At 39.1% G+C, this 21,312-nt stretch overlaps 1 protein-coding gene and 1 non-coding gene across 3 annotated transcripts in view; both read right to left on the reverse strand.

Annotated features, from left to right (window-relative positions):
• The window catches only part of LOC135170394 (transcription factor collier), a 113,090-nt gene that overhangs the window by 81,318 nt on the left and 10,460 nt on the right, over positions 1 to 21,312 (reverse strand). For both annotated transcript variants that reach the window (XR_010300379.1, XM_064136169.1), the window contains exons 2-4: positions 18,930 to 19,083; positions 15,026 to 15,089; positions 10,156 to 10,211 (exon numbers count right to left, since the gene is read on the reverse strand). Coding sequence is in view for 1 of the 2 variants with exons in the window: in XM_064136169.1 (XP_063992239.1) it covers positions 10,156 to 10,211; positions 15,026 to 15,089; positions 18,930 to 19,083 (274 nt within the window). In the remaining variant the exon portion in view is untranslated. The remainder of the gene's footprint in view (positions 1 to 10,155; positions 10,212 to 15,025; positions 15,090 to 18,929; positions 19,084 to 21,312) is intronic.
• LOC135170701 (5S ribosomal RNA) lies at positions 20,005 to 20,123 on the reverse strand. The gene has a single exon (XR_010300421.1). It is a non-coding gene; the product is annotated as a 5S ribosomal RNA (ribosomal RNA).

Consider the following 21,312-nt stretch of genomic DNA (forward strand, 5'->3'; position numbering starts at 1 on the left):
TAAGTAAATAAGAGGTAACACGAGGGGCGGTAAAAGAGGGTAAAGGAACCCTCTGAACAGCGATGCGCGTTGGACGAAGTTCAGGAAGATGAGGACTCATGTGGCTGAAGGTCACGGTTGTATCGAGCGCTTTCGTGTGATTAAGTCATTTCATGGGAGGTTATGAGAAAAAGTCAGGCAATACGACATTATGTACTCCAGATAATTAACATGAACGGTAAATTGTTTTTGTGAGATATTTCCGGTGAATGGATAATTAAGTTTTGGGGGTTGAAAAAAATATCTTCAAGGGCTGAGCGAATTTATTAATCAAAGTAATACTAAAGTCGATAAATTATTCAAATCTGTATAAAAAAAATGAACGTAAATTTATAGATAACAAAACTTCACTATTGGGAATCACCATTATTGACTTTTGTTTTCTTTCATTCTACTTTTACCATGACTTGTCATGTTGCACATGGCTGGATAAACCTGTAGGTTTAGGTAATTTTGAATAAATAAAAAAATTGACGATTTTGGAAAATTGGGGCATTAATCTGAAATTTTTAAGAAGATGTGGAGACTATTGAGATTGTGACACTTGAGAGGTGAGGCGCCATTTTGAATTCGTTGGTCACCGTAAGACCCCGAGATACACTGACGTAATGTAGTCCCCGAAGCATCACTATATTATCAAGTGCATTTCGCGAAAACCAGGAGGCGCCCGTGTGTCGGAGGTGGGAATCCCCCAAAGTCCCCGCCATTTTCCGTTCTTTTGGTGTCTCCACTTCTATTATAGCGCACAAATAAAGGCGCCATGTCCACTAGTTCGAGTCTGAGTAGAATTGTCATTAATAATATGAAGTTTTTTAAAACCTTCCATGTTGCCCCACCCTCCGTTTTACCCCACCGGACCATTCTGCCCCGCCCTACGTCTTACCCCCCGGTCCATTTTGCCCCACCCTCCCCTATAAATACTCAGCGCAGCTAATTTTATCTTTTGTCCTAATCCGAAATTCCAAGAATCTTCAAAAACGTTTCCCTAAAATATTATTTAAAGTCCTTAACTCTAATTTAATTTATTTACACTGTCGTTTGTTGCATTTCTGCACGTAACAAAATTTTAGATAAAAATTACATCTCTAGAGGGTGAAACGTGGGACGAAATGACAATGAACCACTTTTTAGTTCAAGTCTTGTTGGAAAAATTAGACTTGAAGCTAATTTCCGTTATAAAACTACCCTTCATCCCTCCTTCCACCCTCTAGAGGTCTAATTTTTACCTAAAATTTCTTTCCATGTGTTAAACGTACAACAGTTATTTATTTTTACATATCAATAAATATATTTTTCCATACACCATCAATCTTGTCATTTTAAACTAAATTAAAAAATTCAACAACAAAAATCAAATTAAATTAAATAATTGAATACCACAAATCATTTACCCCCTCTCCCCAATCTTATCATTTTAAACTAAATAAAATAATTGAACAACACCGATCGTTTACCCCCCTCCCCAAATCTTATCATTTTTAACTAAATTAAATAATTCAACAACACAAATCGTTTGCCCCCCCCCCCTCTCCCTCCCTCTCTTCAGGGAATTTCCCCGAACCCATTTGTTTTACAGCCCAATACTTTGAGGTACAGTCCCTTTATAAAAACATTTTTCCATTATTTACGGAGCAGTTTGCAACAATCGTACGAATGTAATACGCGCAAATTGTGGAGATACAAATTGTAAAAAAAAATTTGCACAGTAATGACTAGTCAAATAGGTAGGTGGTAAGGGAGTACAAGACCCTGTGAACCTGACAGTCCTACATATCGCACTTTATACCCATGAACATGCGATTCTGTTTGTCCAAGCGTCTATTACGACGACAGCCCGTCTGTTTTGTTTATCCACCATCCCTCCGCGCCACCGCACGAACAATTTCAGGTAATTACTTCTGCTCTTACGCGCTTTCCCGGAACCATTCGACTTTCCTTATTTTTCCTTTTTTACATCCCATTAAGAGCGATAATGAAGCTCTTCGTTGGGGGAGAAGGGGGAAAATGTTGTCGTAAAACATCTTCGTGGGAATGACCGTAATGAAGGAAAAATGTTTATGATGCGAATAAAAGATGTTCACTGGAAGTTTTGAATTTCGCTGAAATGACTTGCCGATGGATTATCCTTAATTGAGGCGGTCAATTAAGGTCCTGATGCCGCGTGTAGTTTGCACCTGGGGAAAGCCGGCCTTTGGAAATGATATTCGAGAATGGGACTTCTGGTTGGAGTTACCGTCGCCGAATCAAAGACTTCCCCAAGAGAAGTCGTCGGAGTGATGGCTTCACCCGGAGAACGAGGTCAGTATAAATTAGAGGAATTACTAAGGTTGTTAATTAGAGAATTAACGAAGTGGACGTGATTTTATTCACGATGGGGGAGGAAAATAAACGAGGCCCTGTCAACATTCACTAACTTTTGCATAATTCTTTCTAATTTTATATTAAAATTCATCTTCATTTAGTAATTTTCCTCTGAATGACAGTTCGCTCTAGAAATACTCAACTTTTCGAGTGATTTTTCTTGAACTCTTTCAATTTTATTTAAATATGATAAAATATTTTTGGTGAAAAATAATTTATTAAAGGGTTCAATTTATGTTCAATAAATTTAGACGAGCGCATTCTGAGAATGATATTGATTTAGTGTGTAAATTATAGAAATTGAGAGTGATTTAATTTTTAAGAATTATTGTTCCCAATTTATTCTTCATTGTAGCACAATAAAATTATATTATTTTGTTTATATTAATATTTTTTATTGGAAACGTTGAACTATCAGTTTATTTTAAAGAATTCCCTAATAAGTTGACTCATCCAGACAGAAATCGACGTAGAGAATTCCGGCAAATTAATATAAACATAAACAACGACTCCAAGGTCAGAAGGGACAAAGGGTTCTTGGTCCTCACCTTACGATATTCATATTTTCTTCCTTGTGCCACTCCTTCTATCCGCAAGACCCGGTACCCGAATAATTATCAACACAACCAAAAGATCCACCCAGAGAAAAATGACCCAGCTGATCCCCCCAGACAACCCTCTCCCCAACCCCTCAAACACACCCCTACATAAACACACTAAAATCAAACCAATCGCGGACAGACTCACTGCACCAACAACAAAATTCTCCGTAAACAAATTAAACCATATTCTCCAGCAATGTCATGTACGGAATCCTAACATCAGGACGCAGCATAAACATCTCCAACATACTCTCTTCGAAGAGTTGAAACAAATCAAACAGAACTGCGAAAACTCAAACTCCTGGGGAGAATCAGCACACAGTCGAGAGTAACCAAATCACCTCTGTACCTCTAATCCAACGAGTGACCATCACTCTTGTCCCATTTCCATCGCACCAAATAATATGTAAAATCCCAGCGATTAAAACCAAAGTAAAAACACGCTATCCCATGTACATATAACAAGCACTAAATGTATATTATAAACAATTGTATGTAACTCATTGGCTGATGGCCTTCGGGCAATGGCCAGTGACATCTTCTAACGAATTACATTAAATATAAATATAACAAAGACTTGAAGAAAAGTTAATCTACTGCATGTTAAGATTCATTTTATTGAATTATGAATAGGGATTTGCTAAACAATATTAAATACACGATTTGGCCATAAACTTTAATTCTTTATTATCGCACGCAGAAGGTATATGTTCCCCCTATGATAACTCCAGAGGAACTAACCCTTAGTTGAACACTCTGGACCCATTCAACAAAAGGCCCTTGTTCACTCCCTTCTCTTCCTCCTCTATCTCTGTTTATTAAAACTATTCTAAACATTCCGGCCCACTTCCGATAAAAACTATAAATAAAATACTCACACATGCTGAACTCAACTATGGACAGAGGGTTAATCATCGTCCACCCACACCATGCACCCTCACTAAATTTCACCAACTCCCCCCCAAATTTGGTCCGCGGAAGGTCTTTACAGACTCAACAATCTCATTACACTTCTTCTCTTCACGTCATCCCCTCAAGCTACCCTTACGATCTTTACACACTTCTAGAACACCCTCCTTCATCCCCATTCTCACTACCGGGGGACTTTTTTATGCGAATCCGCGGCAAAAGGGCTCATCTTCTGACGGTGAATCGACACCCGAGGTAAAGAATTACTGGACTTTGTTGACATTGATTTCATGTTCATTGTTTTCCCAGAACGAAACATGTGGCGAGATGCCATCCCCCTGTTTTTCCTCGTACACAGCAATTCCCGATTGATGTCCCCTCCCCCCCCCCCGCCCTTCCCCCGATGGATATCGTCATGTGGGTTATGTTGGCTGGTGAGTCTCCCAGGAGTACCACCAGGGGCTCACTAGAGGGTTCTCTTATCCCATCCATGAGGGAGAGGGTAAATGTGGCGCGAGGTCAGGCGACGACGGCGAAGACGACGTCGAGACGCGTCCTGAGGGTGCGACCAGTCAGCAACGGCCCCACGGGGGCCCTCCTCCGATGCTACTTCCCATCTTACATATCTCAAGTCCCAGAAGGTACACTTGAGTCCCCACTGCCACCCAATTCCCACGGGAATTACTTACTGTGGACTAATAACGAAGTGACTCGAACCGGCTGGTCGAGTCTCATTAGAGAATCGACGTACGCGATTGGACATCGTGTACGTCGGGTATTAAAACTGTAAGAAATAAGGGAAAAGATATATTACTCGTGATAAAGTTTTAGTTCGCGAGTTGAATGACAACATGTTGACTTATGACGGTGGGTGATAGCTAGACGGAATTCATTGACAACCGGTTTTCGTATATTGGTAAGTCATTATTACGAATATTGTCGAGATGTTTGTAGCGAAATTACGGAGTCAAATAAGTTATTTCACTGGCGAAATGATAAAACGATTCAAGTTGAGATGAATTTTACAGGAGAACTGACAGCTGACAGCTGATTGTGAATTTATTCAAAGTCAGTGACGACTTTGACTGCTTGTGGAAGGATTTTACTCGACGATCAGTTTCACCTTCTGCTGAGGACCATTGACTTGATTTGATTGACTTGACTCGGAGGTATATTCGATTTTCCCCGAAACTGTTGACAAAAAAATTTCGGTGTCACGAGGGTATTGTCTTCTGTTCGTAGATTAAATCGTTCAGACACGTGATGACTCCCCAGGATTTTATTTCCTGATCACCAGAGTCATCGTAATCGCTCATTACGTTCTCTCCCCTCCTCATGACTTGAGTGTCGCTTCCGCAATAATATAGTTACTCTTAAGTTTGTACTTGAGTTTGTTGGATGGATCAGTGAATTTGGTGAAATAGTTCGTACTGGTTAGTAATAGAATAGTTAGAAATAGAGGAAGCAGATTTACTTTTTAGATGTTAAATGTAAAGTGAGTCGACAAAGAGTGAAGAAAAAAGACTACAAGTCTAGTGAATTGTTGAAATTATGGCAGCTGAAGGCACATATTAATAATAAACGTTTCTATGTTAATTGATTTGTTCATAGTAGATAATGAAATTTTGTAAGAATTAATTGGTTATCGATTTTACCATTGAAACGCCAATATACTTGAAATAAGTATAATAGTATATTTATTTTAAGTATATTTTACACTTAATTTAAGTATACTTAATTAAATACCCAATTAATTATATTTTATACTTGACTTAAGTCATCAAGTATATAAATATAATTAATTTTAGACTTGATCAAGTATATTTTATACTTGATTCAAGTCATCAAGTACATTTTATACTTAAATCAAATATTAATTAAAGATTGAATACTTGAATCAAGTTTATTCAATTTTTTCATTGTCTCCATGAATGTGTATACAATCAAAAGGTCAACTTGACTTAGTTCTCATGCCCTTCAACTTCAATACTCCCTTCAAAAAAAAAAAAAAAGTGTTGCCTCCTAAGCATCACTAGGTGAAGCTTTCGACTATGCTGTACCTCGCAATTGCATACCAGCATTTATTTTGTCTCATTCATCGACTTGCTCTTTTTTGCTCTTTTAGCTTTCTCCACATGGATACAATTAATTTGGCTGTAGTGTTTATTTATCCTCGCATCCTCATGTGAGAACACCAGTGGACCTACATTTTTTGAGTGGGCTCCGAACCACTGACCCCCTTCAAATAATGAGTGACTCAAAAGAATATTTATTTTCGTAAGAACTTCCAGTGGAAGTGTAGATCAATACCCACGATTGTCATCCAAATGGCACCAGTAATGATTTCCATCGCGAATCGATTCTCAAAGTCCCCTGGGAATGTTATGATGATCGTAGGGGGTGAGTAAAGGGAAAGAAAAGTTCTCCCAGTTTGATACATGCCGCCAAACAAAACACAACAGTAGCTCCCCTTCCCATCAGCACTGGGACATTCCCCTCTACAGGATCGAGTCTTTTTTATTTCTCCTTATCTGTCAGGGATTAGCTTATCTCTTCGGCTTATTATTTCCCTGATCCACGTTCAAACACCCATATTTCAGACTTATTGTGGGGGGGTGAATATGAGGTCTGATTTTCAGATAGCGCGATTCGATGTACTCCGGAAGTTTTTGTAAACATGTTGGAGAAAAGTTGGTGGGACATTAGGGGAGGGCTGGGCAAAATGGACCGGTGGACCAAAATGGAAAGAAAAAAATCGAGTTTATAAATAGTATTTTCTATGTATTACAAATAATTATTATCTCCACAATTGTTATCATGCAGTATATTACTATTTTGATTTTTATTATTATCGTTGGTATGTTTATGCTCGAACTAAATAACTAATATCGTATATTCAGCTGTTTTCTTCAGGAATGGAACAGAGAGAAATCTGAATGAGGATTATTTGAATGGAACGTTCAAGTTAACAAATAATTAATCTTCAAAATGAAGTAACAATATGAGGATAATACAATTACAACAAATTGGTACTTTTTGTTGGGCCCTTTGTAATGTTTATCGGACCTTTGTGCTAACGTTAGAATTATGAAACTTTCACGTACTTTTTATTGAAATATTTTTGTCAGTTAGTCGCGTTCCCAGCTGAGGGTGCGAGGATAAATAAACACTTTAGTAACAATAATAGCAGTTAGGGTGGAAAAGTAATTTAGTCAAGAAGAGCAAGTCGATGAATGAGACAAAACAAATGCAGGTATGCAATTGCGAGGTAGAGCATTGTCTAAGGTATCATATTAATGATGCTTAGAAGGCAACTCTTTTTTTTATTTCTGTCAGTGTAGACTTATGAGGTAGATTCGGCATAAATTGAGAGGGAAAAATGATGATTGCAGGAGCGGCTGGAGAAAATGGTGCGAAATATTTCCATTCAGACGTGAAACTAACCATGAAACTGGCCAATTATCGCGGATTTATAACCAAGAGTTCAAGTACCAAGTTCGGGTGATAATTTAACTCATAAAATTTCGATCGATATGACATGATTTTTTTTCGTAAAATGTCAGTGCTATTGTCGAATCGTCGTGTATAATTGTATAGGTAAATCTAACTGCAGCTAGACGACGTCATTATTCCAAATTTTGAAGTGAAAAATTTATTGAATCAAAAAAATAATTTTCCTTAAATACCAAAAATAAAAAATTTCCATTCACATGAAAATTTTTCAGTTATGTCAAGTTCTATTCAAGTTCAGTCGATAATTTTTTGGTATTAATAAAACTTTATTTGAATGATCATTAACCTTGAAATCTTGAAGAAACCTTGAAAGATTCTTCAGAACTAATAACTACAAATTTTTTTTTGTTTTAAGAAAAATATTCAATAGATACAAAATTAATTTTTCTTTGAACTTGAAGGAAAGAACTGTAAAAGTTGTAATTTGGGAGTTAAGTCTTTTTAAATGTAAAATTGATCCTCACGTCTATTTAACAGACAAATTTCTGATTAACAACATTTGGTCGATGGTTATGCAAAACGAGAGTCCACAATTTAGACAGATTCATCCTTTGCGCACTGAAGGGTTCACTGTCCTCCTCATTCCCAGCAGTGGATCAATGACAACATCGACTTGATGAAGAAAATTCAAATGGTATTGGGAATCGTCTCTGCCTATGCAAGGGACCATCGGTTTAGTAATTTAATCAGCTAAAACTAACATTCATTTCCCCTCCCCCTGCCGCAGTGTCTCGCTCTTCAGGAAGCGACCGAGCGACTCGCCAAGATGATTTAATCTGCTAAAACGTTACAGTAGACTATTCGATGCAAAATAATGTAAGAAAGTGAGGGACTGAGACAAGCGAATTTTTTTTGTTCGTAGGCAGACGGACTGATTCACGTTAAAAACTCATCCTAGTTGAGTCAGTACGTCGACTTGAATCAAGTCGCAATGCAACTTGAATCAAGTTTTTTTCCTACTCGATTCAAGTCAATAACTGACTCCATTCGTGTAGCTTTGGTGCTTGAACTCGACGCAAAGTCTGCAGTCAAGTGCAAGAATTACTTGACTCAAGTGAAAGAAAAGTTTGAATCACACCGAGTGTGACTCGAGTCAAGTTGTGAGATAATCTGGCATGATGAATATAACAAGATATGTGTCAAGTAGATTGTGACTTGAATCAAGTCACCAAATTTACTTGAACCTTGCCGGACTCAACTTGACTCAAGTCGCAATACAACTTAAATCAAGTGGTTTTCCTACTCGATTCACGTCAATAACTGACTCCATTCATGTAGCTTTGATTCTTGAGCTCGCCGCAAAGTCTGCAGTCAAGTGCAAAAATTACTTGACTCAAGTGAAAGAAAAGTTTGAATCACACCGAGTGTGACTCGAGTCAAGTCGCGAAATCATCTGGAATGATGAATATAACAAGATATGTATCAACTAGATTGTCACTTGAATCAAGTCACCAAATGTACTTGAACCTTGCAGACTCGACTTGAATCAAGTCGTCAAGTCCATTTGCCCTTGTTCGACTCGCCCTAAATTCGAACTTCCGACCGTAAAATAACTCAATTCAACTTGACTCAAGAATCTTTTTCACGTTTATTCCTCTGTAAAAATGTAACAGTAACAAGGACATCAAAATACTACTGCGTCTTGGTTTTCCGTGAGGTGTGAAAGGGTAGAAGAAGGACATTGGCTGAATAGTCACCCTCGAAAGGACACAAAAGGAAGCCATTTCGATATCTCGATGGCAATATTTACGTTTGCCAAGGTTATGATCCCCTTCTTCGTTATCATCGGTCTCGATCGCCGTCTGACCGAGAGGGTAACACGTGGTTCTCGTCGGCTCACCACGAGGTTGCGCGGCAGGGGTACGGTGTGTGTTTGTGTGTGTGTGTGGGGGGGGGGAGGGGGCGATTAAAGAGAGGACGAAATCGGCCACGTGGCGGTGATAACGCTGGATGGGTTGAGTGGAGAGACCGCGTCGCCGCGCGCACTGCCGCTTCCTGGGATGATTCGAGGGGTAGAAATCAACCCCCCGGAAAATTAAGTGCTTGTTCTGTTGACGATAACGCTTGCAAGGCACCAAGGCGATGATGTGGGAGAGTTTGAGGACAATATTTTTGGTAAAGGTTGGAAATGACGAGATTGATGGAAGGAAATGATATGAGAGACTGAGAACTTTTGTTATTTAGGGACACTATGAGTTTAAATGATTTTGGAGATGTGTAAATAATGTCATAAAAAGTAGAAAAGTCCTCCCGTGAAACGTCGAGTGAGACATGAAAACAAATCCGTAATAATTAGCAGAAATTAATAATCAATAGAGACGAGGCAGAGGGCGCCCTCTGCAATCAGTATTTGAATTTCCCGCCTTGGATTTGAACATATGGCGATTCCATTGGCGAATGAGGAACATGTCTCACGCATTTCGAAGGATTTCCATTGGGGCGAACTTTATCTAGGCGATTTCGAAAGGATTTTTTTACGTTAACGTCACGATTTTGAAGGACGTGCGTAATTTTTAAATATTTTTCTACAAAGTTTGAGTTTTTACAGTACCAAGGAATTGAAAATCATAATCTCAGTTGACTGTCGGTCAAAAAAATAGGTTAGATGCACGTCAATAAAGAGTCAATACAGACTAGACCGGTTGCGCCCTCTGTCAGCCGCATTTGAATTTCCCGCGTCAAATTTAAGAATACCCTACTCTCAAAATTGTGATTAATAATTTCTTCTTACCTGTTTGGTCGATGAATCGATGAGCCTCACATAAATATCCTGCTCCTGTCGGTGTCCTGCAAAAAAAAATAACGAAATGTTATAATTAATCAGCAATGGAGAATAATTAAATAGGAATTATAATTTATTATCCCGATGAAAGTATTAATGAGTGTCGCGCAGCAGAGCGACAACTCGACGATAAGAAAAGATGAAGTGTCCATCCAATCCCCATAAGAGGCCTGTCTCAAGAGGATAGCTATTTTGCCGCCTGGCCAACCAATCTTTTTATCTTAGGTATAACTAACTCCGCCACCGTTGTCAATTCTTTGGTCTTTATATTCTTTCTCGCGTATTTCAATCGGTTACGATCGCTTTTAAAATCGCGTCAAGTGCCACTTCCCGCGGGACGAATTGAATATTTCACGGCAAATGAGTGGGGAGGGGGAGAGTGGGGACATCAGTTGGGTGACAAAGTTGATGACAAAAAGTTGAATATTGGGGAACCATTGGGTGAAAACGAGTTCCAGGTGGGCTCTCACATGATGCGTTCATGCACGGAATCATTACTATATTATATATTATATATTATATATTATATATTTGGTTTTGTTTGTGGAATTTATTTCTCCAAAAATGTTTAGTAAATTCAGGAATTGTAGAGGATTTATGTAAAAAGATTTTATTGAATTTTGATAAAATTTCTAGGAGATGATAAAGATTAGGATTTGAAACAAAGTTATTTTATTATTTTTTTTAAATGCAAATCCAGTAGTTGTTCATTTTGCGATAAAAATCCAGAAATTTTAACTGATTCTGGAATATGAAAAATTAGGATTTTGCAGTTATAAATAAAATCAATAAAATTTTGTGATTTCTAAATATTTACAAATTCCATAATGAAAAAATCGATTTTATTTCTAATTCCAAAAATTCGCAAATCTGATAGTTTTTGCAATAAAAACTCCTGTCCAAAACTTTGTGTGGGGGTTTTCTTGTAGGAGAAAATCTTGTAAAAAAAATCAGTGACTGCAAGGATTTTTTTAATAATTTTCTCGCTACCTAGAAAAACTATCAGGGCTTGTAAAAAAATTTTGCGAAAGCCGATGAACGTCGGTTTCTTGAGAACAACCGTAGATTACACTTGGCCGTAGGGTGGATTCAAAGTGGGGTAATCCCACACGTGTACAGTATTTTCGGAACGGTGGAGATACCTCGTGGCTTTCGGTCCGTACACCTAAGCCACGTAATCCCGATATAAGACTCCAAGGGTCCTGGGGATAGTACAGAGAACTGTTGGTCCAACGCGTAGATACGTATACACCAGTGGTTCCTACACTCCATAACGTTAGCGTGGATTACCTTGGCCAGACTGGAACTCGCTCACAAATTACCTCGAGAAACCGTTGTGGCTTACCGAAAGTTACCTAGCAGACGGCGGTGACCGGTTGGTACATCTTCCCGATATATTGCCAATCATCAATTGCAATATCATTGACATTTGCAATTGAAATTTGGCAAGATCGAGGCCTCTGAGGAAAGTGTCACCAAAAAACATCAGTTCATGGCATCATAAACGAGGCACAAACTCTTAAATTCACATGTTTTAATTGAAATCGAAATAAAAATTCTAGATTCGCCAGGAATTTTCCCCCCGAGTTCATCAATTTTTGTAAAAAAACAGAAAATAAATATTGAAAAATTATTCATCCAATAAAATTTTTTTATTTACCATTTTAAAAAATTCATCAATTAAACTGAGATTTGTAAATTTATTAAATTCGAATAAATGACTTTCCACTGCGCAACTAAATATTTCCTCCATCTCCAAAATCAAAACAAGTATTTCACAGCCCTCACGAACCCCCTCCTCCCCACCCTCGCCCCCTATACCCCCCCTAACTCCACCCGTCACAATTTGTCTCTCCTCCTCAGGTAGTCGTGCAAAATATTTCCTGCATGAAACTTTCATAAAGGCACCGAAAACACGAATGCATCACCGTTCACTGTATAAATCATCACACACATAGCCACGTCCCCCCCCCCCACACACACATACCCGCGCGACTGAAAGGCCCCGAAGTTGATGCCGATAAACTCTAAAAGGGAATAAGCAACTTCCACTTGTTATGGAAGAACGATTGAATTGTTTTTTTTCTTTCATGAATTCATTAAATAGTCTATCGCATTATCGACCTAAACAAACTCTTTCAGTATTAAAAAAACCAAAAGTTATTTGTCATTAATATCGATAAACGAATGATTATCACAGGACAGCTGTTCTATTGCTTGTTGGTTTGTACTATTCATTAGTTAATTTTTTTTTTCTGATCAAATGTTAACCACCATAGATGGCAGTTTGGATCTCTCAGGCTGGTCTCCTCTCCCTCCTCCTCCTCCTCCCCCCTCCCCCCGCCGACATAAAAATCTCGAATTGATTGATCGGCCTCGGGTGGCTGTGGAAAAGAGAGAAGTCAGGAGCAAGAAAACTGTTGAGATGAAGGGGCCGAGGAGGGTTAGGGCCAGAAGTAGAAGAGAATGGAAGGTACTGGGTATATTGTGGAGTGAGAATGCGAAGAGACGTAGAAATAGAGAATGAAAAAGGAAAGGTAAAGTACAAAAAGAAATGAGAGAAAAGAAAAGCAGTGAAGGCTGAAGGAAAGGATCGAGGGGATCATGGAGGTTGGCACCGGCTCACAGCGTATATGGAGTGAAAAATTGCTGGCACCGACTACCATCGTAGGAAGACTCAAAGCTTCTTAAAATGTCCGTATAATGCCGATACTATACTATTGAATCCCTATCGAAATCTTCATTGATATCTGGGTTTATTTCAGGGACAAGTCATGTCAATTAATTGAGAATTATGCGGGATTGTAATTTTTTTTATCGGGTTTTTGACGTACCTTCATTGCGATTATTGAGTGAAAATTGAGTGGAGGCGATGCTAAAACCCAGGTAGGAAATCACCAATGGCCCAGGCTTCACTCAAGTTATTCCCAAGACTAGGTAAGCTTGGATCAGGCTTGGCATGCAAGCCTGGATCAATAGTGGATGAGCATTGGAATGTAACGTGGGGCCAGGCCTGGTAACGAGGGCTGGCCCAAGCTAACTTATTAAGGCTGGGACAGGCCTTCGAACCAGCGCCGTTCCAGGATCATATATTAAAAAATGACTAGGGTTTATTCAAACAGTTTATAGTACTGAACATATCCAGATAAATTACAAATGAACCAGATACCCTGTGGCATTCGAAAACTTACTTTACACTTATGTAACAATATGGGGTTGACAATTAGGCATAATACCATAGGACATTGCCACCCTTTGGTGTCACGTGTGAGTAAAATCAGCATGTCGTCTAGTTAAAAAGAAATAAATTTCAGGCAGTTCGTCAGTCTGGGCCCAGGACTGGTCGAGACGCTATGAACCAAGGCTGAATGAACCAGACTCTTCCCAGGCTTGGCACAAGCTTGGTACCCAGGTTTGATATCAGGGATACCCCGCATACACGAATTTTCAAAGACCTGCCAGAAACCTTCAGAAGAATCATCGGAAGATCGGAAGATCTCCCTGGTGAGTTAAAAAGATCCTTTGGACGATTTTGGAATGACTATTATTTTCTGAAGATGTCCTGAGTTGGACTTTGGAAACTAGTCCTTAGAAACTCGATTCTGAAAATATTTTTAAACAAAAATTGTCTCTCAAAGATCTGCCAAAAAATCCTTTGGGGTCATCAGAGGGATCTTCCGGAGATCATTCGATGATTTTTGAAAGCTCTTCGACGAAGCGAAATTTATCGACGTCGGGAGACTCTAAATCTGAATTTGATCAGGCACATCATGTTTCTGATGTCAGACTGGATCAGGTTTATGAGTCTGGATTCAATCAAGTTTATGATTCAGGTCCAGGTCCAATTGACATCCTCGACTAAATCAGTTCTATTAGGTCAGTCCAAATCAACTTTCCTAAATACAAACTTGATAATATTCCCTAGATTTCATTCGAACCTTCTAATCCCTTCTAATATTTTCCGCAATTAAAATGTTGCGCCAGATAACAAATTCCACCAGCTCCACGAAAACTTCATCATTCCATCATCAGGCACGACCTGATCAAGTAACCCCGACCACTTCCAGAACAATTACTCATTCGACTTAGCATCAGCCTCAGTCAGCTGCCACCAGAGCGACTCTTCACCCCACCGTGAATTTCGATCGGATCCAGATCGGGCCCAACGGGCCCCAGCCAAAACCCTTCGTTATAATCAAAACTTAATATAATTCAAACAAATCCTATCAGTGGTCTCTTTGATAAATATTTCTCCCTTCATTAATGCGATTCCATCTCCCCCTCCAATCCCTCCACTAAACCCACATACGATCGGCCAGGGCGCCACCTGTCCGTAGCGTCCCTGTACTATTTTTATAACCTACTTGATTTACAGCTCATAATCATCGACGATTGATTATTTCAAAAACCCACCTGAATACGAAAAATCCCCTAAAATTCTTGGAATATTCTCTTCACTCTGGAATAAACTCCATCTCCCCATTTTTTACTCGACGTAAAATAAATCGTTTTTGTCACAAGCGGCAAACATCCATCGATGTAAAATATGTCTCTGTTTGGGACTGATCGGCACCGCCACGCGAGTCATTTTAACTTTTTAGCCATCACCTGCCGGACGATTGGGTGTCCGTGCGGAATGTTGATGGCACTTCATCGTCGCTTTGCCGCACCATTCCCCTCCATTATACACCCTCTCCCCCTCCCCCACCCATTTCACCCCAACCCCTCACCGTTCATTCTGATATATAGATGGGTTTGGTGTGTTTTGTCCCCAAAGTTTGAGAATTTGTGACGACAAAAAAGTAGATTCACTACTCACCATTGGCATAGAGTAGTTGCAGCCTGTACTGGATTCCATTATTTGTTTTTTGTCCCTCTGATTCCTGGAGAAGAAGATTCATGGATAAGTGAGTGATAATTAATTCAATGGTCATTAAACATATGCAGTGTTTTTGTATTAATTAAATGGAATGTTACGTAATGACAACAGCACGCGCCATCTCATTTCTAATTATTAATATCTTGATGTGCCGGTAAGAGCAGCGTCATTATTGTATCGTGGCGTGCAATGCATAATTATCTTGGGAGGACCTCGGGTTGACGAGTTGTGCGTGCAGTGGGTGCCATATGCCAATGGCTGGCAGTAATGCATTTTCAACAATTCCGCGCCCATGTACAGTTGTTCGAGTATGCGAGGCCTGTCAGCGATCATCAATTTCAAAATTGTTGAGATAATTTTGGTTACGTATGGAAGCTTTGTAATCATCAAAATTTATCATTTCATCAGTGGCTGTCTTGGATTGTTCCCCGATGAGTGAATGGGGGAATCGTTTTTTATTAGTGTTAATAATGTGGGATTTTACTCATTAGTGGTAATTAAAATTTTATTGGTTTTATTAATGAACTTTTTTTATTGGATTATGGATAGGGAGTGTCTCAATAATATGAAAACGGTTTAACTATCAACTTTAATTGTTTATTATCGCAGGCAGAAGGTATATCTTTCTGGTATGATGTCTCCAGATCAACTGACTCTCAGTGACCAAAGATTTCACACTCTAGACCCATTTGACAAAAGGCCCTTGTTCATTCATTCCTTTCTGTTTCTTCTCTGGTTCTGTTTATTAAACCCATTCTAAACATTTCGGTACTGTTTAGAGAAAAATTATAAGAACTTTAACATACTGAGATGGACTGAAAACAGATACAGACAGATGATTCATTTTTGTCAACACATATCAAGCACTCTCAATATTTTTTTTGGGAAATCGCAATTTTATTCGAATTTGGATTCAATTGTGTCCTGGGGAAATGATTGGAATAAATCTTGTGTTTAAATCAATTGTGAAGGATTGAAATTTTATTGATCAGTAAATTCCCTCATATTGTGAATTATTAGTTCAATGTGATTAGTCAAAGTATCATTAGTCATCGTTACTTAATTTCTATCCCGAAACTTAGTAAAAATTAATATATGTTGAATTTTCATTGTAGATTTCAGAATTTGTTTTCTATCGTCCAGTAAATTTCACCTGTTCAGTCTAGGAATTGCAAACTACAATGAAAATCCTAGACCGTCTGGCAAATTTTACCCGACCGGTACAGTAATTTCCATTCTTATCATAATAAAATTACTGTACCCTAGAATAATGTCGTCCCATAATCATTTGCGTCTTCAAAGTTAAAAATAGTAAACCCTTCAAATACCGTAGCTTAATATGACGTTCACGAGAGGGTGTTAAGGGAGGCTACGGTGGTGTCTGTGCTCGCTGGGGGTTGATGTATGTCCGCGGTGCATGACCCTAATTAATAGGGAGGCCACGCGATGCAACTGTCCGGCCCACGTGAATTATACACTCTCGCATGTACGAAACATAGGTGACGCTGAGGGTGGTTATATGCATCGTACCTCCCACCACCACTCGCTCATACGAGCTTACGAGCCTACCCCTAGGGCCGATTCACCGACACAAACCAGGTATCAAAACCACGATGTAAACACTTGCACGTGGTGGGTCCTGTGTAATTAGTTAAGTAGGCTCACCTGTGAGGTAAATTGTATGAAATTAAGGGCTAAGGGTAGGAGGGGGAGGACACGTGGAGAAATTTTTGTTGAAGATTAGCCGTCGGTTTGGTAAACGCATATTTCCAGAATTTTTGTTTTGCAAACAGCTGATTTTATTTCATTCAATTAATTTAGCTTTGCATTTTTCGTAGGAGAAATATTGCTACATGACAATAAATAATATCTGTAAAAATTAATATGTGATGAATTTTCATTGTAGATATTGAGAATGCTTGATATGTTTGGAGAACAATGAATTATTTGTCTTTAGTTATTTTTCAGTCCATCTCAGTATGTTATAATTTTTATAATTTTTCTCCGAATGGTAGTGAAATATTTAGAATGGTTTTAATAAATAGAATCAGAGAAGAAAGAGAAAGTAATGAATGAACAAGGGCCTTTTGTCAAATGGGTCTAGAGTGTCAAATCTTTGGTCACTAAGAGTCAGTTGATCTGGAGACATCATACCAGAAGGACATACCTTCTGCCTGCGATAATAAACAATTAAAGTTGATAGTTAAATCGTTTTTATATTATTGAGAGGATCCCTATCCATAATCCAATAGTTGACTTATTGAATTATTATTTTTTTCGACGGTCCTAACCAGAGGTGCAATCAGCCTTTCGGCCAAATCCAATAGTAGATTTCAGAATTTGTATTCTGTCGTACCGTAAATTTCACATTTTCAGTCTAGGAATTACAGACAACAATGAAACTCCTAGACCGATTGGTAAATTTCACCCGGCGGTTGCAATAATTTCCATTCCTATTCTGAATCGTGTGATCAGATGGTCATGTCAAGGACAAGTTTTTCTAAGAATTTTTCTTTTGTCCTTCATTTTAACCTCTGGTCAGTACATTGCGATGCGGGTGAAAATCGCGTCAAAAAAATGAGAACCAAAAAAAAGTAAACAAACAAATGTATCAATGCGATGTACGAGTTATTGTGCCCTTGACCTTGGAATCCCTTCATTCCCTTTTAAAAGTAGACGCCCGTTTTCCGAGAAAGACTTGACAATTATCAATTTAAAATCATAAAAAATTATTATGATGAATAATAATAATAATAAATAATGAAAGTAGATGCACGTCTTCCGAGAAAGACTTGACAATTATGAATTCAAAATAATAAATAATAATTCGTGATTTTTTTTTCTTTTCTGTTGGATCAAGACATGAAACATTTTCATAAAAATCGAGCTCATAAAAATCCACATCAGATTACCATTTCCCATTCGGTTCGAACATGCTGCCCAAATAATGACGGGTAATATTCCTGAGGCCATAATCTTTGATCGGTCAAGTTACAACAGGAGTGTGAGGGGCGATCAGCACTTTTTTGACAACGCGATTGCGTGACTTCGTCACGCAGTTGGAGGATACGTCCACTAACGTAAGCTCCAATGAAATATTAAAGCATTTCATATTGTTGTGGGATCAGCCATATGGGAGCCGCGAAAGAGTTTAATATCGGGCGCCGGGTATCAGATCGAAACGGTAATTATCACGATGAAATACAGCCATTCAGTAGTTGGACTAGTGAAATTAGTCATCAAGTGATTATTCGGCCAGACCCTTCTCGTGATTGCTAATTTTTTAAGTGTTCCCCAATGTCTTTCTCTGCCTCCTACTAGAACCAAATCAAAGGGATTCAGATTGCAAGAGACCAATTGCGCGCTGAATTTGAATTTCCCGCGCTAAATTTTGAATTTCCCGCGCTGAATGTGAACATATGGTGACTGGAATATTAAATCAAATATATAATAGACTCGAAAGCAAGTAGAACATGAGTAATTTGATTCTACACTTCACATCGGAGTCGAGCGAATATCGACTTGAAACCAAGTCGAGTGGGACTCGATTATGACTATCGAACATGGCATATCGACTTCCAAAAAAGTCCATTTACTATCATTTCTCCCACCAGTTCGACATCACAATTAATTGTCAAACGATAAACGATAAATTGATCGATTTCACAATCGATCCTATCGATTGTCCTATAGACTACACTAGCGCTATTGCCTTTGCTTCTTCACCAATGGATTATCGATTGTCCAATAATCGATTATGGCTATTACATAATCGATTATCTCCATGAAATCCCGTATGTGTTATAGGAAAAAAATAATTATCTCTTAAAGAGGGCATTCTCACCTGATCTTTTTCGACGAATCCAATGAACGCTGTCCTCTCGATTTCAATCGGCTGGCCACCTCTGTCGTACAGAGCTATGACGAAGTGGAAGAAATTACTTTTTCTCAAATTGCTAGGTGGTTGCTTCTCAAAATGCGCTCTTCCGACACCGACCCTGTAACATATTATATTAGTATTAGTACCAGCGAGAGGAGTGGGTGGAATGGGCGATGAGGTGGAGGGGGAGGGGGAGGGGGGGGTAAAAAAAGGGGCAAGCGTAGGATAAGTGAGTGGTCTAGTAGGAGGAAAGGCAAGAACGGAGGAAAGACAAACGAGGTCGAGGCGTCGGGACGGCGCTCAGGTGGCCTCGACGCCTTAAAATCCCATTAAGGCCTCATGTGCTGAGATTAGGGACACTGGACTCCACTAGTATCTTTGAGTAATGGCGCGGTGTCCCTCCTCGGAACCCTATATGTTTGGGGGTGAAAAAAATGGACTCCTTTGTGATTTGGTGGAGGGAATGATGGTACAAAATGGGGAGCAAGGCTCGAGGAATAATGTATTTTGTTTGGTTGTTGTTGGTCGTCAGATGGCGTAGAGGGGAAGTGTGGTATAGGGACGCCGTCGCTAGGTGGCGCACTAAGCAGCCGCGACCGCGGCTATTGTACACTTATTCCGACGCCATTTACCATTTGCTAAAAAAGTGGAAAAGGAAGTGGGTGAAATCTATTAATTAAGTGTCCGACACTAAATTACGAGCGATTTCGAACTTCGTGAATTTTACTTCCGCAGCGATTACTAGAAATTTTAAACGCTTGAATATAATTGTCTTTAATTTCTGGAGAAGAATATTTTCGATTTTTGGCTACTGTTTTATGTAACAAAAACGTCACTTCACTTTTACGGCATCCTAGATATTTCGTTACTTCTCTGCCAAATATTGGTTGCTCCTAAAAAAGTTAGGGATCTATTCGCAAGGTCTTCGTTTCATGTATTTCATTTAAAAAAAAATTCGAAATAATTTTTGGAAAAAACAAATATCTGACAATCCTGCATAATCACCCGATTGATCAGTGGAAAAAAATAAAAAAGAAAGGGCCAACGGCACGTGGTGTTCCCAAGCGGTCACCCATCCAAGTACTAACCACGCTCAATCCTGCTTAGCTTCAGTGATCGGACGAGAACTGGCGGTTTCAGAGTGATATGGCCGTTGACTATGAATTCCACAGAAAAAAATTTTGAATTTAACTTGACTGATCAAGACCATAATGATCATCTCTGAGTATATTGACCCATGAGCCTATTTCCCTCCCCAATTTTCCACCCTCAAACCAACAGAAGAATATTTAATTGGCAAAATTATATTTTTCTCTCAGTGCGTAACCGCTTCGTGCAGTCGAGTCTTTCCGAGTCTTTTCCATGACAAACAGGTTTTTCGGGGGATATCCACGGAAATTGTGTCCGGTAAAGAAGGTTCCTAGAATCCACCAACTTTCGACGACTCTAGAATCCCTTGGGAAAATGTCATAGTTGGATTCCCAAGAAATATCCTCCGCGTCAGGAACGAACAGCGGGTGTTCTCCTGGACATGCACGAAACAATGACAAAAACACCGAGGGCTAATAGACGAACGGAAAGGCAAGTTTTCTGGCATCACAACCGGGAAAACAATTTGGCGACAATTTTTCAAGCTGTCAAAATACTCACATCTGAAGCGAAGTCTCTAGGGAGCACTTGGTCAGTGGTTTCGACGTCTTACTTTCCTCCATTCGTTCCCTCACTTCGGAAAATATTTTTATCACTTACGTATTTATTTTTTCAAGCCATACATGTCTGGGAGTACTATATTCACAATATTTACAACTGCCAGGAAAAATCTGAGACAATGGTACCGAGAAAAGTGTGAAGGGTGTATAAAAATTAAATGATCTCACTCGTGCAAACTCTTCTCAGCAATTTGGTTTCAATTCCCTGAGTTAACCAAAAGTGTCTGGTTACGAGGTGATAAAGAACAACGACCCTTTTTCCGCTTTCGCTCCTGTTTCGCGGAGCCGAGTAGATCCGTCGCAATTTTCGTCGTGCTTTTTTCCACAATTAAGCTCAAGATCGCTTGAATATTTAACGTCCCACCGACACCCCTGTGCCAACCCCCATCGTTTCGGCGTTACCAAACTTCTGAAACTTCGGGAGTGAGAATTCTCGGTGAAAAAAAACTGGGAGAAGTTGGTGTCACGGCGAGGAAAAATATTACTGAAGAATATTTATCACCTGAAATTTTTGTTGCTTGGTTTGTTTAAATGAAGGGCTAATCGCGCCTGTGATCGGTGTTTAAGTTTGTGTGCTAATTGAGTCGTTCATTGCTAAAGTGGACCGCGATTACAAGTCATTTTAGCCGGAAAATATT

The sequence above is a fragment of the Diachasmimorpha longicaudata genome, chromosome 17, assembly GCF_034640455.1.
Source record: "Diachasmimorpha longicaudata isolate KC_UGA_2023 chromosome 17, iyDiaLong2, whole genome shotgun sequence".
Classification (NCBI taxonomy): domain Eukaryota; kingdom Metazoa; phylum Arthropoda; class Insecta; order Hymenoptera; family Braconidae; genus Diachasmimorpha; species Diachasmimorpha longicaudata.